General features: G+C 30.7%; 1 protein-coding gene across 1 annotated transcript; it reads left to right on the top strand.

Moving 5' to 3' along the window:
• LOC143910388 (lachesin-like) lies at positions 1–20,609 on the top strand. The gene is made up of 12 exons (XM_077428834.1): positions 1–82; positions 3,484–3,534; positions 3,577–3,674; positions 9,932–10,139; positions 12,341–12,505; positions 12,579–12,719; positions 12,790–12,924; positions 14,862–15,014; positions 15,122–15,345; positions 15,483–15,533; positions 18,028–18,066; positions 20,598–20,609. The coding sequence occupies exons 1-12, from the start codon at positions 1–3 to the stop codon at positions 20,607–20,609; spliced, it is 1,359 nt and encodes a 452-aa protein (XP_077284960.1).
• The last annotated feature ends 3,804 nt before the right edge of the window (positions 20,610–24,413 follow it).

Raw genomic sequence — 24,413 nt, 5'->3', positions numbered from 1 at the left:
ATGAAATTATCGCTGTTTTACCAAAATCCGATTATTTCATTGTTGTTACCATTATCTTGTAGAAAGTCTGAAATGGCAGTCAGTAATAAAATATTTAAGAGTAACGTTCGACAAAATAATGAAAAGGGCACCTCACATTGAGGCAGCGGAATGCAAGGCGATGCGGGGTATATTCTCAATATAACCAATATTTAATCGCCATAGTTCTTTATCAACTCAAAATAAAATAAAATTATATCGCGCGCACATATTACCATTATTAAACTATGCTTCACCGGTATGGAATAACGCCTCGAATACTAACCTTTCTATGCTCCAAATAGTATAAAATAAATCCCAAAAAATAATTTATAATACACCCATATATACTAAACTTGAAAAAACTGCATGCCATAAATAATATTCCGTTTGTTACAGACATTGCTAACAAACTAACCAGTAGACAGAAACACTAATTACCATACTAACACACTTGTGAAGAGTCTCGGTGGTTTCAAAAAATGTCTATACCTTTCAGGTATAAACACAGATTACCTAAACACAATCTGCTTTAGGTCATCGACTTTAGAGAGTCTTTAATTAATATTATGAATTAGATGTATTATGAGCATTTATAAGAATAGTAAATAGGTTTATAGGCTCTTTTTACTATTATGGCGTACATTAAAATTAGAATAATATAATACTATAATTACTAAGAAAATGATCAATAGACCAGTAGCCATTAAAATAGATATAAGTGTATTGTGAACATAATTTCGTACTAATAAAAAGCATTTAAAAATCAAAAAAAACCATTATCTTGTACATTAGTTTCATGATCTACATTATCTACATATTTAAATAATTTTATTCATTACAAGATTTCATAAGTTTCACTTTTCTCACAACTTTGACCCAAATGCGTTATTCTTGCGTTAATTCACAGTGCGTTATTCTTGATGTTAATTAATTGATTTGTTATCGTGGGATCTCACGAGTATTATTATATGTATGGACATATAATACATAAATCAGTTAAAAGTTTAGGTTTCCGTACTTTGAAATAAAAATAGCAGAAATCGTCAAGAGATTGGTTGGATTTTAAATGCCGAAAAATTGGTGCGTCATAAATATCGGCTTCGATGCAAATTTCAACTCGAAACACTTGAAAGCTTTTGCATGTAATGAAACGAATATTTTAATGGTAAACGTGTTTGAAAATGGCTTAATTTATGCAAAATAAATTTAAATAGCGCCTGCCAAGGTAAATAATAATATATAATATATTGTGTAATTATAATGTGGTTATTGTGGTATATACATATGTACATATGTACGTGTGTACATAGTTATAGAAGACGTATAAAAACATATTTCAGGTTACGTCTATATGTTTTGTCTAATTTTGCTTGTTCACCCTCATATTTCTCCGGTTCTTATTGTTTGACTTCCACTATAATAAGCTGAATGAGGAAAGTTGGGCAGGGGATGATTACAGCTGAATGCCAATGAAGCTCCGAAGCAACCATCAATAATAGAGTGCTTCAGCTGGAAAAGTTCGTTTGAAAAACGACGTTTTGTTCCAAAACAAAATATTATTATGCGTATTGAAATATTATCGCTCATTTAATAGTGTAGAACTTCATACGCTTTTATTAACTTTTTTGTACGTTAATTGATTTAAATACGATATGATTTCAACTTTTAAACTATTCTTCGACATGTTTTTTGTAAATATGTTTAGTTTATTTGTTTTAAATTTGCGAACGATAGTGAATTTTATTCGAAGGGGCAAAGCGAACTTGTCGCAAAGAATAGAAAATTAAAATGTACCTCGCGAACTCCATAAATATAAAGGAAAATAAAGAAGCTCGGCTTAAATTATTCAGATTTGAAATATTCGAAAATTTGTAGCTCCTCCAAAAGAAAATTAAAATAAATAATTTCGTGGAATAAATATGTATATCTCTACAGATTAAATTACATTTCTTTTATATATAATAATAATTATAATATTTTACTATTATATGATAAAGAAAACTATCTGTGGATAAATGTTTATATTAAAACGAAAATACATACATATATTGATTTATTTTTTAGTATGTGTACATTTTTTTTTGACTGAAACTAAACATTACAAGCTATAAAATAAATAAATTTGAAGCTTTTTTTTTAAACTATTTTGGTTTTAGTGACAGAAAAATGAACTGAACTATATGTTTATATTATATTTTTAATTGAATCTATATAAATTTAAATTATTTTATAAAAATATTCTTGAAATGTATTAATGTGCGCGCGCAGAATACGGGAGGAAAAGCATGTTCCTCTTGTTCCTGTTGTATCCTGCTCGCGCAAATTAAGTGAGTATGTACGTGAGTATATACCGTTTACCATGCACCATTTTTTTTTTTGATCTTTCGACTTAAAATCTTTCGATTTTCGATCTTTGCCTTCCGATATTTGCGTTTTCTGTCATTTAACATTCTGTCAAGTCACGTAGACCCATTATACATATGTACATACATAGGTATATTTACATAGAACAAAATGGTTTTAAGTTTACAAATTCTGCTAAATTGAGATATTAATATATGTAGTTTTCTCTTATTTTCATATTCAATTAGAGTGCAAAAGTTAAAAATATTATGAAGAGTTATTTCTTTCAATATGCATATATGTACATACATATATACATAAAATGAATCCTCTAGAATTTTGATTCGTCGCAATCTTTGAAACGATGCCCTGTATAATTAGGTTTTTTAACTTGTTCAAAAAGTTTGCTCTATATGTATGTATATAAATATATAAAACAGTAGAAAGTTCACGAAAATAGCAAATTTTGAAAGCCGACATACGTATTTTAAATATTGAATCAATAAATAAAATATGTTTAAAGTACGTTTCATATATTATATACTAAATTCAGATTGAATATAAATTTAAAACAATTTAATGCATTTGAAAATCTTATAATCCATCATATATATATACATATGAATGTATAAGCAAAAATTTTTTCAAATTTTAGATAAATCTGCACCTAATTTTCTCAATTATACAATTTAAATTTGACCTGGTATTTGGAACATGTAAAATACAATATGACTTATAATAATATTATTCTTGAAACTTTAGAGAAAAAATTAATTATATTATATAAATGATGATGGAATTTATGACAAAGGTCATATACTTAGAATTTGCTACATAAAAATAATATTTACTTATATTTAAAAGCAAAAATAAATCAAAGTGTGAGAGACATTTTATATTTTTAATGCTATTTATGTAAAACGTAGTCGATGTTGAGAGCCGTACTTATATAATGTTATATAAAGAACCACATTACCGATATAAAGTTTCTTATTAAATTTATACGATAAAACGTATAATTCGAAATAGTTTTACATAAACAATCAGTTATTCACCTGAAATTCGATACAATCCAGCACATTTATGTCACACGTTATTTTTTGTTTGTTTTGTATTTAGACATTATTGTTGATAGTGTTAAACGCGGCGAGACCCACACAGCTCTGGTACGTAAGATATGTGTTAATTAACTTTGTTCTTGTGTTGTTCCAGAACTTCCCAAGTTTGGAGACATGATCAGTAATGTGACCGTGTCTGTGGGGAGAGAAGCCACCTTTACTTGCATAGTAGACGACCTTGGATCCTATAGGGTGAGACCATTATTAAATTATATTATTTCCCCCAGGATTATTATTGCCCTGAGGCAGTTTGAGCATTATTATTTTTTTTATTTTTACTTTTTTTGACATAATCTCCACTAGAGACCAAATCGGCGCTATAAAGGCCGAATCTGTACTGGATTTCGTTTTACCAGTCGAGTGGCTAACGATTATTCGCCGCATTTTTCTCGATAAAGTCAACGTTAACCCGAATATTCCCTTCTGCGCTGCAGATACGAGAGGTTTCCTCTTTGTGGCCATTTTTCCGAAAATTGTATGTGTAGTTGGCGAGGATGACGGGGGTAATTTACGATTTTGAGGTTGTTGGGCGCAAAGTTGCGACGGTTAAATGTTATTATTATTTATCTTTGGATTTGATGAGTTTTCTCGTATCTTGTATGAATAAAACGCACACACACACACACACACACTCGAGAAATATGGGATAAGTTTCAGCCGAAACTCTTCATTCGCTCGAATTTACAGTTCATTGCACACGCCCAACAAATGATTTATAATAAGGCACTTCTATTTTACGAGTCCGACGGTAATTTAGCGCAATATCTAGTCGTGTGTTTTTGTGTGTATTATAATATATTCTATTAAGCGGTTTAAATATTTATCGGTTGACGTTTAATTCAGTCGGGGTCGAAATTTTGCTGAAAAAATGCGCACAGCATTTGCCGTTGAATATTTTTAATGAATAATTTAAATTGTATTAAAAAGTAGAGGAATATTTGAAAGGCAATCGAATCACAATATCATTTTTCATTTAGTATTTAAACATACCATTATATAATCGACAGATATTTTTACAAGTTGCATTTTACAAAACCTTTAAATACAAGATACCCTACAAGATACAAGATTTCATACAAGATACCCTCCTTTATATGTTGGATATTTTTTTGTCTATTTGTTTGTATATTCACTTAATTGTTTATTGAAAAATCAACAGACCTCAGCTGTAGAAATTCATAAAAACAAAGAATAAATATAACAAAATAGCATCTGAGATTATAGATTTTTAAAAAATACATAATATATCTAGTACATATAGACATACAAATTAGAAAGAAAAGAATATAAATTAAAATATGATTAAACAGGACAATGCATAATTAAACATAAAGAGATATAATATAATCGGACAAAGGAAATATAATAATAATAGAAATAGAAATGGATCAATCAGTCAAGACTCTCCTGATGGTAGTCCTGAATTGATGTAAGGAAATACGGAATAAGTCAACCTCATTCAGAATATTCAAATGTATAGTTTTTGTAAAAGAAAAATTAAAACTATGTGTATATGTATTTGATAGGCCTGTATTTATTTGGTCACTAAATAAATGAATAGTAAGTTTTATTATCGATCACTGACTGTATGTCTATTGTAAGTTTGTCAAAAAGTACCGTTCATTTTTATTTATAGATATGGACACTATTATCACAACATTTTCATAATAATTACAGCCCATTGATTAAAAAAACTGACCTCTAAATTTATTGCTTATTTGATATACTACACATCGATGGTTTGATGCACAGATATTGTATGTCTATTTTAGAGTTTGTATCGAATTTTAAGTTCGTAGAAGCTGGCATAATTCAAGTTTTCGTGTGGTATACATAAATTACCTTAAAAGGAAAACCTGAATTATTCCAGCATCTGAAAACTTTAAATTTGATGCAAACTTGAAATTCGATACAAATTCAAAAATGGACAAACAACATCTGTGCACCAAGCCATCGACATAATTAAGTAAGAAGGTTTTTGATATTAGATTTCAGGATCATATTGACTATATAAAAACTTTATCTTAAAATTCACTCACCTTAACAACACCGGGCTAGTTAAAATTAAAAATAAATTCATTCATTCTTAAAATGGTTTAGTATAAAAAATATTTAAAAACAAGTTAAAAGTTCAGCATAGGATTGTTTAAAGCAGCGGTTCGCAATCTTTCATTCATCATTTTAAATTCCTATTTTTGATAAATGTATATACATTACTTAAATAATCAGAAAACTTCCATTTTATTTATTATGTAAGAAATGCAAACAGTGTCGTGCCTATCATCAATATTGTTTAATAATACTTGAAATCCCATTGCATATTTCCTAGTGACTAAGAAGCGTTTTGTTTTACAGTGAATTATATAATTAACACTCATTTATAAAAAGTAATCGTAATAATAGTAATCGTAAGTGAAACATAAAAGAGGTATTTAAAAAGAAGTATTGTTAAGATCGGATTTATATTTAAATTTTTTTCTTAAAATATGCTTAGTTGATATTATTCTTGTAACTACGCAATAAGAACTTTAAAATTAAACCGTAAAATATAAAATAAATCGTAAGTACTTATTTAATCATTACAAAATATTTAAAAGTCGGCTAAACAAAAAAGAGAACATTTTGAGCATATTTGAAAAAAGATAGTGAACAAAAGGATTTTGTCGAAAAAGAGACCGGTTGGAAACCCTAAATTATGAGCATATCAATTAAAACACATAAATAATTCTTTCATACAATTCAGTTCATAATTTATCTATCGTACAAAATCGAAGTGTATACATCAGTGGCGTGCCGTTCATGGATGCCGTGGATGCTGCACACCCCTTAAAATTTACGTCAAAAATATTTTCATACCGTTTGTTTTCTGAATTTCTTAGTTTTATTTCTCTTTCATTTATTTTTTATTACGTGATTATGTTATATACAATCTTTTGTCTGATCCAAAATTGACATAAATGAGCCTCCCCGTTGAAAGGCTGTAGCCTTCTGCGCAACCGGTGCTTGTTTCCCATCAAGCTTGTATTACCATGGATGCTGAAGTTCTCTACAAGTCTTTTGCGCATGCGCACAAGTGAGCTGTCACTCTTGCGTATGCGCATGAATGAGACGACTCTACAGTTGTCTCGCTCGCGCGACACTTGCTCTGGAAGCAAAATCTCCTTTTGCGTATGTATGGACTTGATTCGCTTTTTATGTATGGACTTTCGCTTGATTCATTGATTGATATTTCGTACGTTACGTCCTAAGTTATTTACTTTTATTATTTTATTTGTAATTTATTACGTCCTAAATTATTATTTATATAATGAGCCAAATATAAATAGCCAAAGTAACAATGCAAATGGATTTATCGCCGTTGTTAATAAGAATTGTAATTGTTTAAAATTGAAAATGTACTAAAAAGGACATTTGCTTCCATATAATGAAAAAGAGATTATTGTTAAGAGCCCAAAACCTACACCAATATTGAATATTCATTCAAAAACGAAAACATGTCAGACATTTTTAAAAATATAAATATGACAATAGAAGAATAAAATAAAATTAAAAATAATAATCTGATCGTGTGTTCACCACAAGCCACTGGTTTACATATATAATATTCAGCTCGTCATAATAGCTATACCTAATTCAATGAATCTTTCACGTATTAATGATGACTTTGTAGGCAGTAAAAATGATTAATTGACCGTCACTAATTGTCAACATCCGATTCGGCCAAATTTGCTTCTAAATCTATAATTATTTCCTTTATACTTAAAGCGATCGATCGAATAGCACTCTTTTGAAAAAAATCGCCAAAAATACACATAATAATATGTACGATGAATACAAAGCGAATAGAACGAATTGCACACACAAAAAAAAAACAATATACGTATATATCAAAGGATAAATAGAATCGTACCAATTTTGAGACGTGTGCAATTTTATTCTTATATTATATACATAGGTACAATCCATTGAAGGATATCCTCTTGTGAATTTTCACATTGTTGAAAATTAACATTGTGCAATATACACAACACAAAGAAGGAGGGTAGGGGGAGGATGAAAGTAGGTCGATACAACCATCCAAAGTGTTAAATTTTAATACAAACTCCACAATACACGAGAGACGAGACTCGGCAAGAGCTTTCGAAAGCTTCGAACCTAATAAAACGTTACACAAACTTTAAAATGAATCCAAATTGATTCGAAGAGGTAATTGGCGAAGACGTCGTCTACTAGATCAAGTCGTGCGCGTTTATGAACTTTCGCGCCGAATAAGCTATGAATTATTGAATCGCACAAAACGACGAATCGATCAAATTTTCAACTGAAACGGCACTACCTAACCGCTGGAGCTGTTTGATTTTGCCATGTTTGCTCTGGCACTATGCCTACTATGAATATTAATAAATTATTAAGGGATTGGGGGACGCCAGGCGGTTCGGGGATATGTGCGTGCTTCTGATGATCTATTAACATGCTATTGTTTTATCATATTAATAGTGTTACTTCGCGAGACCTTCATAGGATTTGACTTCATTGTGAAAGCATCGGCGTCTGAATGAATAGACAAATTTTGGTTTGAATGTTTAGATTAGGGATTCCAAATATTCGAATATCGAATAGTAGCTTTAAATTATTTATTTGTAGTTGTAAGAAGTTCAAGATATTATTAAAATTTTAAGAGGATCATTATCCGGAACATCAAATAAAACTAAATGTGATGTAGATTGAAACAAAATAAGTTCGAATAAAAAGTATTCGAATAATGGGATCCCTAGTTTAGATGGTATTCATTTGGTTCACGTTTTTTCAAAGAAAATCGTCTAAATAACGATTTTCATACAATATTATACTGCGTATGTAAATTTATTTTGAATCAATTTGAGCTCTTATTTGTAAAGTTCAATCACAAAATTCTTTTTATCAAAACTTCAATTTGTTTTGTGTCTACGATTTAATAAATCATTCTTAAATAAATTGGGCCGAGTCAAAATGAAAATTATAATTATTTTTCTGATCACATAAATCGAAAAAGTTAATATTTTGATTATTATAAAAAAAAGAGAGTGTAGATTTTAGTTGCAGAATATATGAATTGGTATTTAAATTTCTACGAAAAGTTCATTGGTTGTACGCAAAAAAGTCTCTTATTTATTATAAAGTAAAAAAAACTATTTTAAATACCTTGCAAGTGAAACATTCAAATGGTCCAAACTTAAAATAAACGAATTAACAACCTTTACATGACACTATTCGATTGACGTGTATTTTTTATTATTTATGATTCAATTTACGTTAGCATCTTTAGAAAAAATAACCACATATATATAGTTATATTATTCACGAAGATTTTTTTAATTTTACCGGTAAATACCGGTAAACCAGTAGCAGGAAAAATCATTTAACGTTTACCGGTTTATGAAATTTGATGGTAAATTGCAATCTTCATCCAGCAGTGGATAGTGGATGGCTGTAAATGATAATGATACATATTTAATATCTTAATTCCATCTATACATACACAAGACATAAAAAAATAATTGCACTTGTTGTGTCTCAAACTTGCGAGCCTCCTTACTGATAACTCGAACGCGTAACCGTTTTAAAATTCACAGTCACAGAAATTATAAATTTTAATAGTCACAGATTTAAAATTCAATTTTGAGCTCATATAATCAGTAAAACAATCTTTTGATTTAAGCTTTAAAGTAGTCGTTTGTCCATCTATATATATAAAAATCAATGTTTGTCTCTCTATCTGTCTCGAATAGGCTCCCAAACCTAAGAACCGATTACGATGGAACTTTCAGGATGCATGTCCGGAAAGATTACTGTGAAAAAAAAGGGAAAAAACCTCTTTATAATAATATTCGTAATTACGATTTTATCGACGATAAGTATGAAGCCCAAGTGTGTAGTTAAGGAAATGTTTACGTTGATAACCAACTTGCGCGCACGCATGCCAACGCTTACATTACGTATCACTCATACCAACCTTAAATTACGTACCACTCATAACAATCCTACATATATATATAAATCAATGTTTGTCTGTCTGTCACGTATGCATTCTTATACTTTAATATAATTTAATTTGATTATTAAGTATTAATTTGAAACTGAAACATTCACTTATCGAAACGCATCGAGAAACGGGAACGGGAAAGGGAATTGCGTGCATTATTGTACGATGGAACAATGGAACTTTCAGGATTTATTGTATGCATGTCTGGGAAGCTTACTGTGAAAAAAATCGACCAAAACGGGAACGGAAACGGGAACGGGAATTGCATGCGTTATTGTGGCATTGCAACGCATGCCGGGTTGAGCTAGTATGAATATAAATTTGAAAGTTTTATATTAATAACGCACCTGATAGTATTTTATCGGACCCATCACTACCTATAATATAATATTAATTTTAATTCTAATATTTTTCTTTTTATTATTAGGTGGCCTGGTTGCGAGTGGACACTCAAACGATCCTCACCATAGGCACGCACGTGATCACAAAAAACCACAGGATCGGAGTGACCCAGAGTGACCGGCGATCCTGGTTCTTGCACGTGAAGGACGTTCGAGAGCTGGACCGAGGATGGTACATGTGTCAGATCAACACCGATCCAATGAAGAGCCACACGGCATTCTTGGAGGTCGTCGGTGTGTATTGAATTTTACATTATGTTTTATTTCGGGCTATTTTCCGCGGTTTTAATAATTGACCTTTCGCAAGTGAAAGGTTGAGGGGTTTTGCGGATACGATCTGATTTCAACTTCGCGAAAATCTTCAGCGAGCGTAATAAATCTCGACGCAAACCCCTCTATTTGAATTTATATTAGTTTTTACAATGAGAAGTCTATCTATGTGACTACCAGCTCGCACAGACAGATAAAAGAGTCGCGTTTGATTAGAATTACGTTAGACGTATACTCGTACCTATAATATACGACAAAGCTAGCAAAAGCCTGCACTCTGATCAAAAGAATTGCATTTAAGAAAAACGGTTTTAAAGTTTTTAGTTTAATGTATACTTCACATATACATATATATATATATGTACATTGAAACTGTACCAATGGCCAATATTTGTGAAAATCAAATTATTAAGAGGTTTATTCGAGAGGAGAAAATCGTGAGATAAAAATAATGTTTATATAATATGGTGATTCAATAAAACCGGTCATGTCAATTGCGTTTAAAAAATTAGGAACATAAGCCGAAAGTTACACATAGAAAATTACGCATATATAAAAAATACCGTCTTTTTTGTATGTATAATATAATTTACGATATTTATTTATTTATTATTTAAATCAAACATGTACACTCGCTTTTAAAGACCGCTTTAAAGCGACGAGTGTACTAATATATATATCCAATATATGTAATAATACAATTAATACAAGGATTTTTATACAATGCGAATTCGTACAAACATCATCCACAGTGACATCTATGGAGAATTTTTCGCAGCATTTTATTATAAACATTGGCTAACCTCAAGAAGCTGAATAGCTTGAGATTTGCAAGAGATATTGGAAAAGATAAGTCAATTTACAGGAAACGTTTCAATGAAAATCAGAAACTCTTATAGAAAACGATAGATCTGGAGTTAAAAACCAAGGTCTGGCCAACAGCTACTAGTGGGAATCAAACCGTGATCACTCAGTTCAAAAGCATAATATTCTAACCACTAATCCATGCTGGTTTTTTGTGTAAATAATAGATCGCTTCTAATACTATATTTGTATATGTATAAGTAAATGTGATATAAATGTAGTTTCAATATTGATTCGCTTAGCATAGATATATGTACATATACAAAGTTCAGAATCTATTGAAAAGCATTAACACTATGACGGCAGCTGACTCATATTTGTATCATGTTGGGTGCACAATGCTTACTGGCCGCTATTACATATATGATTCACGAATGCGCGAACTGTTTCAGTCCGCTGATATATGTTTGTATCACGATACAAAATTGTATCATCGGCCAAAAACGATTGAAGAAAACGTGATACAAAAATATATCAGGGTACTGAAACAGTTCGCGCAGTCGTGAATCATACATGTATCCACGGCCAGTAAGCGTTGTGCACCCAACATGATTCAAATATGAGTCTGCGGCCGTCATAGTGTTAATTAATGACGTAAAAGCCATTTTTTATTTATTTTTATCAACTTTAAGTTTTGTTTAGCCAAATTATCGATTGTTTTATCCACGTGTGCTTTTTTCAGATTCGCGATTTTCATATGCGCAATTTTCAGTTACCGGTTTTTACATTTCTGTAATTTTTTTATTCGGTTTTTTTTTCATAAAAGTTCGTAAGAGATGGAATCTCAAACAGGTTTCCCCAATGTTAAGACCTATTGACGCAATTTTAGTCACAAAAAGAGCCGTTCAAACTTTGTCAAAATCCTTGGACTCGTTTTAAGTCTTTCTTTAACGCATACATAAATATATGCACACATAGCAGTTAAATTCCAAACAATACAAAAATACGAACTTCGCTGCTTTTGTAATGAAATTATAATATCTTTTGTACCGAAAGAAGAAAAAAGCACTATTAGCTCAGAAAATGGTTTAATAAAAACCGCTACGACACGACGGTTAACGGCGCAGCTTTTATTTCGAATCTTCACACACAAATGCGAGGCTGAAACAAAGGATTATGAAATTAGCAGGTTTTACCGAGCGTAATTATTCCCAGTAGTAGTTGAGGGACTGGCTCTCCTCCCACGGACGGAATTTTTTAATGGACCTTTTTAATAAATAAGTTTCGCCGAACATTTCCACGAATATACATACTCGTACATTATACGAACGTTTCATTTTGATATATGTATCTCCCTCTAGTTCCACCCGACATTCTGGAATACCCGACCAGCGGAGATTTGGTAGCCAGAGAGGGGACTTCCGTGACTTTGAAGTGTGCTGCTGCTGGATCTCCATCACCAAAGGTTTCCTGGAGACGAGAGGGGGGCGAAGCCATGCCAGCAGAACCAGTCGAGTTGCAACAGAGTAATTAAATCAACCATTGAATAATTTCAATACAAACGTCTATTATTATTAATCGATTAATTTACACATCCAGCATCTTCAATGGAGGCTTCAGCTGTTGGGAGCATGTTCACGATAACCAGAGTGAATAGGTTGCACATGGGAGCATATTTGTGTATTGCCACGAACGGTGTACCCCCATCGGTCAGCAAAAGGATCACGCTAATAGTACACTGTATGTGAAATTCCACCGTTTTTAATTATTTTAAAAATAGTTTATATACTGATCTTTATTCCTTGTGCAGTTCCTCCGATGGTGTGGATTCAAAATCAATTGATTGGAGCTCGTGAAACTGAAAGTGTCACGCTCGAGTGTCATTCGGAAGCTTTTCCTAAGTCGATCAATTATTGGACGTTCGACGGGGAGATTATATCTCAAGGTGAATTTTAACTCTATATAAGTTCTATGCTCAATTGGTTTTTTGATTTTAATTAAACGATCTAAAATAATTATGGTATTTTTTGTATATATATTTTTAGTATGAATTTATTTCTACTGTATACCAGTAGTAGAAATTTAAATTTGAATTACGCACTCCAAGGATATTAATAGAATAAAATTGATGGGTGTTTATATAAATATTGAACGAACTTTTAAAATATAAATAATAATAATTTTTTATTTTTTATTTTCCTATACATAATTTAATTTTTTAAATATACATATATTATATAAAGACATAATAACTTATGATTTTCATTAATAAAAGGGACGTATTTAATATAAATGTACTCAATGCGTTTCCAACAATTAATCACTAATAGTTTCAATATATGAGTCGTTATATTTGAAATTGGCATAAGTCCACTTATCTTCATTTCGAGAAATATTTCGCAAAACATTAAATATAATGTTTTGTGTTTAACTATATTTAAAAATGCAAAAGAGGTATGTAAAAATAATTGTGTCCTGTAATATGTTTATTCTGATTTTGTGAGATTCTGGACATATTGAATTAAAAAAAGTGAAAGTAAAAACAATTTATGACTTAAGTCAAACAGGAATAGCGTTTTTGGAACTGAAAATTGGGTTTCCGCCACTTTCAAATATATGCTCATATGTTTGTAGACGTAATTCTCTTTTACTGATAAAAAATACACTATATGTATATGCATTATTATTTTAACTCACAAAGACGTATACTAAAAAGGGTGCTAACGAATTGAACTTTAATTTTGATCTTATTCACTTTCATAAAAATAATCTATGAACTCAACATAAAATATATCGCATGAATAACAAATTATTCAATTCTATTTAAATTTTTTCAACATTAAATAAATCATTCCAACGTTCAACAAAGATATTGCACATGGAAAAAATATCTGGAATCACTGGAATTTAATTTATTTAGACCTTAAAATTACTAAATGACACGTCAGTTTTTTTTAACCGTTTTTATATTTTTTATACAACGTTTTTTTTGTGATATACATATATGTACATACATATGTACTTAAAAAGGGCTTGTTTTTATTTTTGACAAAAGTAATTTTTTATTTGTCTATTTTTGAAACCTTGTTTGTATTTTTTCCAGTAAAATTACTTTTTACATACCTCCTTTACGTTTCACTTACGATTACAATTCAGGAAAAAGTTGGCCTCTTATCCGATCGTTTTCATACTTTGCCATATTGCTCATTTTGGTCATTAATATAAGTAAATGGATCCTCCGCCATTACGATAGAGATAAAATATCGTTTAAGAAGCTTTTTAAATCTGCCCGGAGAGATACTCGGTGACGTTTACCGTTGACGTTTGTTTATTAGTTTTAAACATAGATGGCGGTAGTAAATTATTGGTGTTTTTATTCAAAATAATAATTTTATATACAAATTATAGAAGAGGTACATATGTTTTTAAAAAACTTTTTTTTTTATAATTTTTTTTTAACGTAAGGTGTACCAAATGTATTTTTTATAATTTTTTTAAATTAAAAGCGATTTAAATAAAGTTAATGGTGTTTCAAGTGAATAGTATTTTAAAATGTAAAGAAACTAAATTAAAGTTCAGTATACTTATTGAATACTATTTAAGAAAAAGTTCAATTATATATTTTCTTCTTAAAAAGTGCATAGAAAATGAATACACGTTCAATGAAAATGTATTATTGTCTAATAATGATAAAAATCTTCTATATTGAGTACGCAATATATACATATTAAAGTGTTTTAGATAAAAACACTGTAAATTCAACTGCAAAGTATCAATTTCATCATCAATCATAAATTAAAAAATATTTCATTTGTTTATCAAATAGCCATATGATCAATAAATGTCTATAATAAAATTAACAATTATCATTTGTAAAAACAGCCGACGACAATTGCGAAATCAGCACTACAGAGAAGACCTACGAGGTGGACATGAGATTGAAGATAAAACGCGTGACCAAGAAAAACTACGGATCGTACAGATGCGTATCGAAGAATTCTCTCGGAGACACCGACGGCAACATAAAATTATATCGTACGTATTGATTTGGAACTGTGAAAAAAAATATTCCTTTCCAAGGCGGATTTATTTCAATCACCGAATTTGATGTATAAATATTTTTTTTATTGTTTTGTCTCCAGCAATTCCGAGCGAGACGTCTTTGAAAAAACACAACAGCCCCTACTATCACGACAGCATAGAGAACGAGGCGTCGGACTCGAAGTCTGAAAACAATGTAATTCAAGACGATACCAACGGAGCAGATAACAAAATGGCCGCAGCTATACAAAGCGACGCATCCGTGGATGGAAAGTCGGTAGTGGCATCGACAAATACATCCAACGGAGGCAAATCTAATTTCAAAGTAAAGTTCAAAGAGGGGATAAAGCTCGCGTATCTATCATTAGTGCTAGGAGCTTACGTTAACTTAAGCCTACTACTACGTATGTCGTGAGACAATGCCAAAATAATTTAATTATAAATCTAATCAAAATTAAATAGTCGTTTGTATTGAAAGCCAGCCGAGAAAATCCACATGTCATCCATCCAAAGGTGAAACGGTTTTGCGTGTATTTGTTATTGAAAGAAATGTCAAAACTCTATCATAGTTGACAGAGGATTTCATTGGTTATTGTATTGTAATTCAATATACACCAATTTGTTAAAAAAATAGACTGGAGACTGTAATGTTTGTATTGTAAAGGGCGAAAATGTTTTAAAAAATAAAATAGTGATAAACGTACGCCTGTCTGTATGCATTTACTCTGATGAAAGTTGCGCGAGCTCGGATTTTCCAAAGGGAGAATATCTTTTTTTTATGCATGAAAAAAAGAGGCAAAGACACACGTGCCAGTATGGGATTATTTTCAAATTGAATTTCGACTGGTAAAGTAGCAATTACAATATTAAATAATATAAAAAAAAAAGTTGTTGTATACCTTGTAAATAATGTAAATAAAACTGTGATGAAATATGTACTTAGAGATTTAAGGGGATTAAATTGCATCACATGAAAAATAATAACAAAAAAAAAATTGTAGAAAGTCAGATGTATTTTTGAGGCTTGTATAAAGGCATATCTACGAGTAATCATATCAGCGTCAAAATAATAACGAAAAGTATAAACTATATTTTAATATAAACGATGATTTAAATGATAAAAAAATAATGAAACGTAAATATTTTCCTTAGAAAGAATTGAGTTTCCCGCGTTTTAGATTAAAATGCGTCGAACGGCCTTTTTTCTTTCTTTCAATCTGAATTTTCCGTCGTACGTTATCAGTTTTGAGACTTTTTAAGACAAGGGACTATTTATCGACTTTCATATCCATAAGGCGGATTTATTTTAGGGCTTCCAACAAGTTGTTTTATTGAGGCGAGAAAATTCCCTTTCAGGGTGGAAAAAAAAACTGCAATCTTCACGAGTTTCAATTGCTCAGATATTTTTCCCATTACATCATTTGTTGAAAATTTATTTCACATCGTAAATTTATCGTCATATTTTTTCAACAACAATATTCGTTTTACCTTGTAACAAAAGAAATGTAATATAAAAAATCCTAACCTGTATTTTAGACCCATATTATGTATGTATATATATTTTATTTAATATGTAATGTATCAATTTTGAATAGTTTTGTTTATATTGAGATCTAATAAATAAACTGAATTTTATAATGAATCTTTGTTTAATTTTTCAACCAATTCTTACACGTTTCATATAAATAAAATGAAATTTTTAAATGAAAATAAATAAATAAATTCATCTTTTCTTGAATGTTTAGCTGTGAATTCAAATGTGAAAAATTTGAGGTAGCTGGCATCACGCTTTAAAAAATTTAACTATGAAAGCTTTTATCTGAATTAAAAACTTTTTGAATACTTAAGATTAAAGTTCCGAGCGAGGGTATATTTATATTTATATTTTAATTTCCACTGCGATTCATAACGAATACAAAAATGTAGCATTGAAAATGACCCACTTCCAAAAGAAATCGATTATAATGTAAGCACAAAAAAAATAGATATGTATATATATTAAATTTATACATAGTAAAGATAATAGAGTTATGAAAAACCAGGCCTTTATTGGAAACAGTATATAACGGGTGGTACTTTTCAAGCGGAAAAGCACAAAATAGTGCCGTAAATCACACCCAGGTTTTCCACCCCTCTTCCTATTCGTATCCTGGCACTTACTTCCCATTAAGGTTGATGATGAAGAATATTTCCTTCCAGCGTTAATTTCCTATTCGTTTGTTGATTGTGAACGTTACGCGATTACATTTTTGCTTCATTAAACCGCAAAATCTACCCAAACACGAAAAAAAATAATAAAGTGATTTGAGGCGAGTCGAATAGCTGTTCCGGACGTATTTTAATAGAATATTCACTTTTCCGAACGTTTTCGGTTCAATTATTTCAATGAGAAGAAATAGTAGTACCGAGGTTAATATCCAAAGTATAATTTCCCGAAAGCCCGTTCAAACTGAACCACAATATGTCCAAAGAGATTTACGCTCCGTTCGACGACTCAATTCCATATTAAAATTCTGACATTATTTTATCTAAATGTGTGTGAGCTTTCGGCTATAAAAGATTTCTTCAAAACTGGCAGGAAATTATTTTTAAATTTAATTTCCTCCCTACGTACATTTTTACTTCACCTTTTTAAAATAATTTCCGGGGTATGTGTTTTTGTGAAAAGATTAACGCCAAAGGCCCAAGCGAAACGGTTCGAATGCACAGATTCTGCTATCGAATTTCACGCTTTTGCAAAGCACAAATTTAAAATTGGATTTCAAACATTGTTCAAAATTAAAATCCACGCTTTGATATAGGAAAATTCAAGTGAGTCGCACAAACGAAATTAAAATCATGATTATTGAGGTAAAAGAGGCTCAATACAATATATTAATTCTCATTAAAAATGTAAATTCAATTATACGGATTATTTTTCATAAGAATAAAAAGCAATACATCTATGCCTTGGTGCACAGATATGTACCATTTTATGTACATTTTTGAATTTGTATCGAATTTTAAGTTTGTAGATGTTGGAATAATTCCGGTTTTTCCTTTCAAGGTAATTTATGTGGTATACATAAAATTCGATACAAATTCAAAAATGGACATACAACAGTTTCCACCAAGCCATTGATATATACAATTAACCTAGTTTTGTGTCCTTTTGGTAAAAATAAATGATCTTTGATTCTAGCTACAATATTATCAAATAATATTTGTTAATCTTAGGTGTATACGTATATGTACATACATATATACCTATGTATGTATGTCTGTTTACAATCTGAGCTATCAAGACGAGCAGTTATTTTAGTTTAACATAGTTAAAAATTATTTTAATTGGTTTAAATTTATTTACATTTTCTTTAATATGGTTAAAAACTCATCAATAAACTTGGAAATTATTTTTAAACAAATTATGCCAATATCAAACGATACGTTCAATTTCAACGTGATTTAAAAATCTTGAATCATACATTGAACTAACTAAAAAAAATAAATGACGACATTAAATGGTAATCAAATTCACATATAAAACCAGCGAAACAAAATAAATTCAAGATGCTAATATTATTCAAGATACTTCTGAAGATGCATTAAATATTTCCAGCGATGAAAGTGATTTTTCGCAAGCGAAAAACAGCAGAAAGCAGGCACGTTTATTGTCAAGTAGCGACTCTGAATGAATTTATTTCTCTATGCTAAATTTGATTTAAATCGAAAACCATGTATATTTGTTACTTCTGTATATATATGTATGTAAGAACACGTATCCTATGAAAATTTTATTTTCATATATGTATATAAAAAATGGATTCAATTTAGTTTAAGAAAGTTTAAGAATATCATATTTCAGCTGAATTTAAGTGAGGGAACCTGTGTACCATTTATATTAGTGCTTTGGTCTTAAAAAGAGGATCGAGTGTACGTATATATATATATGTATGTATATACACAAATGAAATGTGTATCTTAAAAATCAGTTTCACAAAATACAAAGTGTATATATGTATGTATCCAAACAGGTACGAAATGCAAATCGGTGTATTCAAATGCTTCATACGAAATTCTCATTCGGCTCGTAATATTGAGATATCGTGCAATTTAATTGATTCGAATCAAGGGGTTAGTCTGAGTGTTCAGGAAGCGACCGGAGGTTTGCGTGCCACACCTTACCATGTTAATAGCATCCTGTTGGCACGCATGCCAAAGACTAGCCACCCCTAGCTGGCACGTTTGCATCAAGATTAAATTTCACATATAAAAATAATTTGCCCTTTCGTTCTTATTACGAGAGTAGCAAATCGCCACCTGTACCTACGTGTATACAGCGTTCAAGCTGCGATAAAACCTTAATAACTCGAAATTAAACTTCTTATCCTGATACAGGGAAAGATCTTTAATTCATGTTTTTAATATAATATTAATTTGAAACACTTTCTCGACTTCATTTGCAAATCGAAAATCTACGATACCATCATTCGTTCGTAATATTTAAAGATTTAAAACTTCGAGTATATTACTAACCAACACATACATACAAAAATACATCGTGAGCATATTATATTTATAATATACGTCAGCTCAAATGAAAATTAATATTTGATTCCCATATATGTACATATGTATAGGTACTGTATTATGTATAAAACTTATTCAGGATTGTGACGGATAATCCATACACGAATCGTATTCAATATTAAAAGCTTTAAATAAATTAAGTATGAACATACATATATAGAGGTATATGCATACCATACATAATATTACAGTTATTACTAACAAACTAACCAGTAGATTTTGTGACAGAATCATTAATAACCATACTAACACACTTGTGAAGAGTCTCGGTGATTACAACAAAACATCTATACCCTTCCGGTATATACACAGATTACCTAAGCACAATCTGCTTTAGATCGTCGACTTTAGAGAGTCTTTAATTAATATTATGTATTGGATGTGGGTTTGGCGCATACGCTCTAAAATCGCCAGATTAACAGAACGGCAGCTTTAAACGTAATTCTCGTTTTCTCGCATGATAGATTGCACATCAGATGATGAGTAACCTTTAGATGTGCACAGATGCAATTATTAAAATTGAGTTGGATCTTTCTGGCGAGTTTAATAAGGTAAACTCAATTTTAATAATTACCATTATAATAATTGCATCTGTGCACATCGAAAGGTTACCCGTCATCTGATGTGCAATCTATCATTCGAGAAGATGAGAATTGCATTTAAAGCAGCCGTCCGTTAATCTGTCGTTCAATTTGTCTGGCGATTTTAGAGCGGATGCACCGCATCCATTGGATGTATTATATGAATTGGAAATAGGTTTTTGATCTATTTTTCCTATTATGCTGTACATTAACATTAGAATAATATACTACTATGATTATTAACCAAATTAAATTAAAATTGTAAAATAGAAAATGATCAGTAGATCAGTAGCTATTAAAAAAGATATAAGATGTATTATGAACATATGTAATTTATTAATAATAAAAAGCATTTAGATATCAAAAAAATATATATAGGAATAATTTTTAATTCGAATAATAATAGTATTTGTAAACTGATTTTTAGGTGGACACCTGATCAATCTGCCAATTACAAAATATTCTTTTAAGTTACATTTAAGTTATTTTGCAATTTTGATAAAATGAATTGATTATGTGACGAGATTCATTCGGAGGCAAATATAAAACGCATATTAACAGAGAAAAATTATTAAGGAAAGATAATTATGTGATATGTATATGTATAAAATTATATGAATATGAGTGATAATATCCAGACCTAATGGAATTCGTGAGTAGAAAATAGACACTCTGGATTAGGCTAACTGGGTCCGAAAGAGTCCAGACAATGGACACGTTGGAGTTCTCACAAATCTGGTTGAGTTCAGAATTATTGAGACCAGAGCAACGGCGGGGACTTGTAAATATTTGTCCGCTTTGCAATCATTTAAAAATGAAAAAATTCGTTTTTGTAATGTCATTAGAATCTAACTTTGACGCTAAATGATTTTCGGAACATGTGATTAATCAGGTGATTAATCAGGTGATTAATCAGGCAAACTCATCTTGAAGATCGCTCCAATGCGACTATTTTACTATTTGACCATTTTATCAATAAACACACCAAATTATAAATAAATACATACCAATTATAAACGTTTACATTATAACGACATCTATGATCGAACATTGCAAAGTGCATTGCAAACATTTTATACAATACGATCAATAAAAGCATAAATTCATAATGCCAATTTTTACTGGAACCGTTTCAATGAAAATCAGAAGAAAATGGAAAACTACGAAACGATCGACCTGTAGTCACAAACCAAGGTCTGGTCAGCAGCAACCAGTGAAATTCAAACCCTCTGTTCGAAAACATTATATGTTAATCACTAGTCCATTTTTTATATCTTCTCTCTTCCATTTGAGTCTCTTTCCATTTTCGATTCCAAAAACACTATTTCAGTTTGACTTAATTAATAAATTGTTATCATTACTTTTATTTCGATATATCTAGTATCTGGGAAAAGCAGAATAAACTTAATACAGGCCACCAGTATTTTTAAATATTGTTTAGTAAGATATTTCTCAAAATAAAAAAAAACTTTTCAAATATAGCGGATCATATCTCTTTGTATTTTTTCGACCATTTTGGTGATTTAGGGATTCTTGAAATGCCACAATGCTCAAAATTTAAACTTATGTAAATAAATATTGATAGACTATAGGCTTCATATATTATCATCGATTGCATTATTGAAAAAATATATAAAATTTATAGTATTATTAACATGCAACTTTTTAAAACTTGAATCGAAAAATGTTCTAGTAATAGCATACACTTGCAAATAAACGAAAAGAGCATATAGCATATAAACGAAAAGAGCAAAATCCATGATTAATTCAACAATGAATATACGTAGTTCGAGTTTTCAGTAGAAGGCTCACGAGTTCGAGACCCAGACAGAAAACTTTCTGTGGTTTTTATATCGCATGTCATATATGTATAATGTACCTAATACACAAAATACATACATATATAAAATCCATTAACTTTGAAAAAATAAACTAAATCTGATCAAAATCTCATCAGCCTATCGTTGACAAATTTTCTAACAGTCACAAAATTTTTTCCATGAACCTTTCAGACAATGAGCAAACACTCAACTAAGCAAACTTTTCCGTTGCTGTTTGCTGTCAATTAAAATCTTCTACACACAGCAACACACTATATGTAAGCCAAACCCACAGAAGTTGAAACTTCATAACATTGAAAAAAAATTGGGATGTGACTAACCCATGACTTTGTCTATGTATTTGAGGAATATAAGTAGGTCGCCAAACAAAATTCGATATTGAACCGTACAGACACATTCACACATACCAGCAGTATTATTAAATAAATAGTTATGACAGCATTTTCGATACAAATAGAGCGCAAATGTATGAAAACTTGCACGAGACAAAAGTTCTACTCTGTAGAACTTTTTTTTTTTTTTTTAAATATTGAACAAAATCTGTATCAGATTTTGTTCAATATTTTTTTATTACTTCAAATAAATATTAGTATAATACATAATAAATATCAAGAAGATTAAAATAATTTAAAAGGTCAAAATAAAATAATGAAATATTGTTTTAAAAAAACACACTACTTCTGGTTTACGAATTCTGACCAAAACCTTATCATCAAGTTATTATATAACAAATACAAATACAAATTTTCAGCTTGATACGATTAGGGGTATGGACAGAATAGTGGCCACAGCATTTTTGACCTTTCTAAGAGGAAAAAATCCCACGGTTTATTAAATTTAGTGATATTTTTTTATTTTCATCACATTCCTACAAGAATTATACTTGAATTTTTTCGTGAAGAGCACACATGTTAAAGAGATCGCCAAAAATAGTGAAAGCAAAATCGAATAAGAGTAAACTGCCACTTCCGGTTGACGGATGCTTACCAAATTTTATATATAGCTTGATATTAAACTTAAACTTCTAGATATGAATAGTTCAATAAACTAAAAGGTTTCTGAGAAAAATATAAAAAACCTCGATTCTCTAGAGTAAAAGTACTATTTCCGGCTCAGGTAAAAATATTCAAAAAATATAAGGTTATAAGACTTATAATTTATATTACATGTAAAAAATTCAGTCCGATTTAGATAGCGGTTTGAGAGATAGTTGAGTTCAAAAACTTAAAAAAATAGGACAACTACATATAAGGGGAGGTATTATTTCCGGTCAACTTAAAAATTTGAAAAAAAAATTTCATCGTGTCGATAAGAATTTCAGTAACCGATACTGAGTTTCAGTTTGATAGGACTAACGGTGTTCAAAAAATCCCCAAAATACACAGACACACACACATTTTTTCTTGATCATGAAAACGTGATCAGTAATCGAGTCTGAGTTTGAATCAGTCGAAATCTCGAGTTCGAATTTTCGCATGATCACAAAACTTCGTCTATTGTTACTACGTACATAGACAATACAAGTACAAAACACAAATGCACTCAAGTGCATCGACACACTGTCGAAAGGCCCGGATTCAAAGAACGTGCAATACATGGCGCGTGCATCCGGTACAAAGTGTAGCGACAATTTCCACGAGTGTTATCGCTCAGAACAAAGCTGTAACGGGCACCTGGGGAGACGTGATTGTTAAAGGCGCCTCCTCCGATGCTGCAGGGCGCCTTAATTCGCCTCATTTTAATATAAGGCGCTTTGTGCACGTACTCATTTTACTTTCGGCGTTTATTCCCCGCCACTTAAAACGGGCTCGAGTTATATTACATATATGTGTGTCTCGGCCGGTCGGTTTTTGGCACGTGAGTCCGCGCTTTTCGACACTTTTAATAACGCCCAACCCACCCACCTGCCCACCCTTCGACGTACAGGTACGTCGACGTTTGTTTTCGATGCTTAATAAGTGATTGCGACTTTACAGCTTTCGTCAGAGTGGCCTCGATTGCGGCCTAGGGTCGTAAACGGCGTCGAACTTTCCGACGCTTTCGGCAATGCGCACTCATTCAAAGTTGTTTAATTATTTAATTTACATTCTATATATGAGCCGTTATATTATAAAGTGGTGGAAATCCAATTTTCAGTTCCAAAAACAATATTTCAGCTTGACTTGATTCACAAATTGTAATCAATATTTTTAATTCGAATGTCCAGAATCTCGGAAAGGCAGAATAAACTTATTACAGGCCACCAGTATTTTTTAATATTGTAAAATCGTCGACTTAAGAGAGTAATTAATATTTTATTTATTTATTTTATTCTAAACAGACCATTGTGGCATAACAGGAATTCCTAAAGCGCCACAATGGTCAAAAAATATAACACAAAAAAAAACAAAACAAAATAAAAA

This window comes from Arctopsyche grandis, chromosome 4 (genome assembly GCF_051622035.1).
Source record: "Arctopsyche grandis isolate Sample6627 chromosome 4, ASM5162203v2, whole genome shotgun sequence".
NCBI lineage: Eukaryota > Metazoa > Arthropoda > Insecta > Trichoptera > Hydropsychidae > Arctopsyche > Arctopsyche grandis.
Note: the sequence above shows the minus strand (reverse complement) of the source record. Positions and strands in the feature narration are given on the sequence as shown.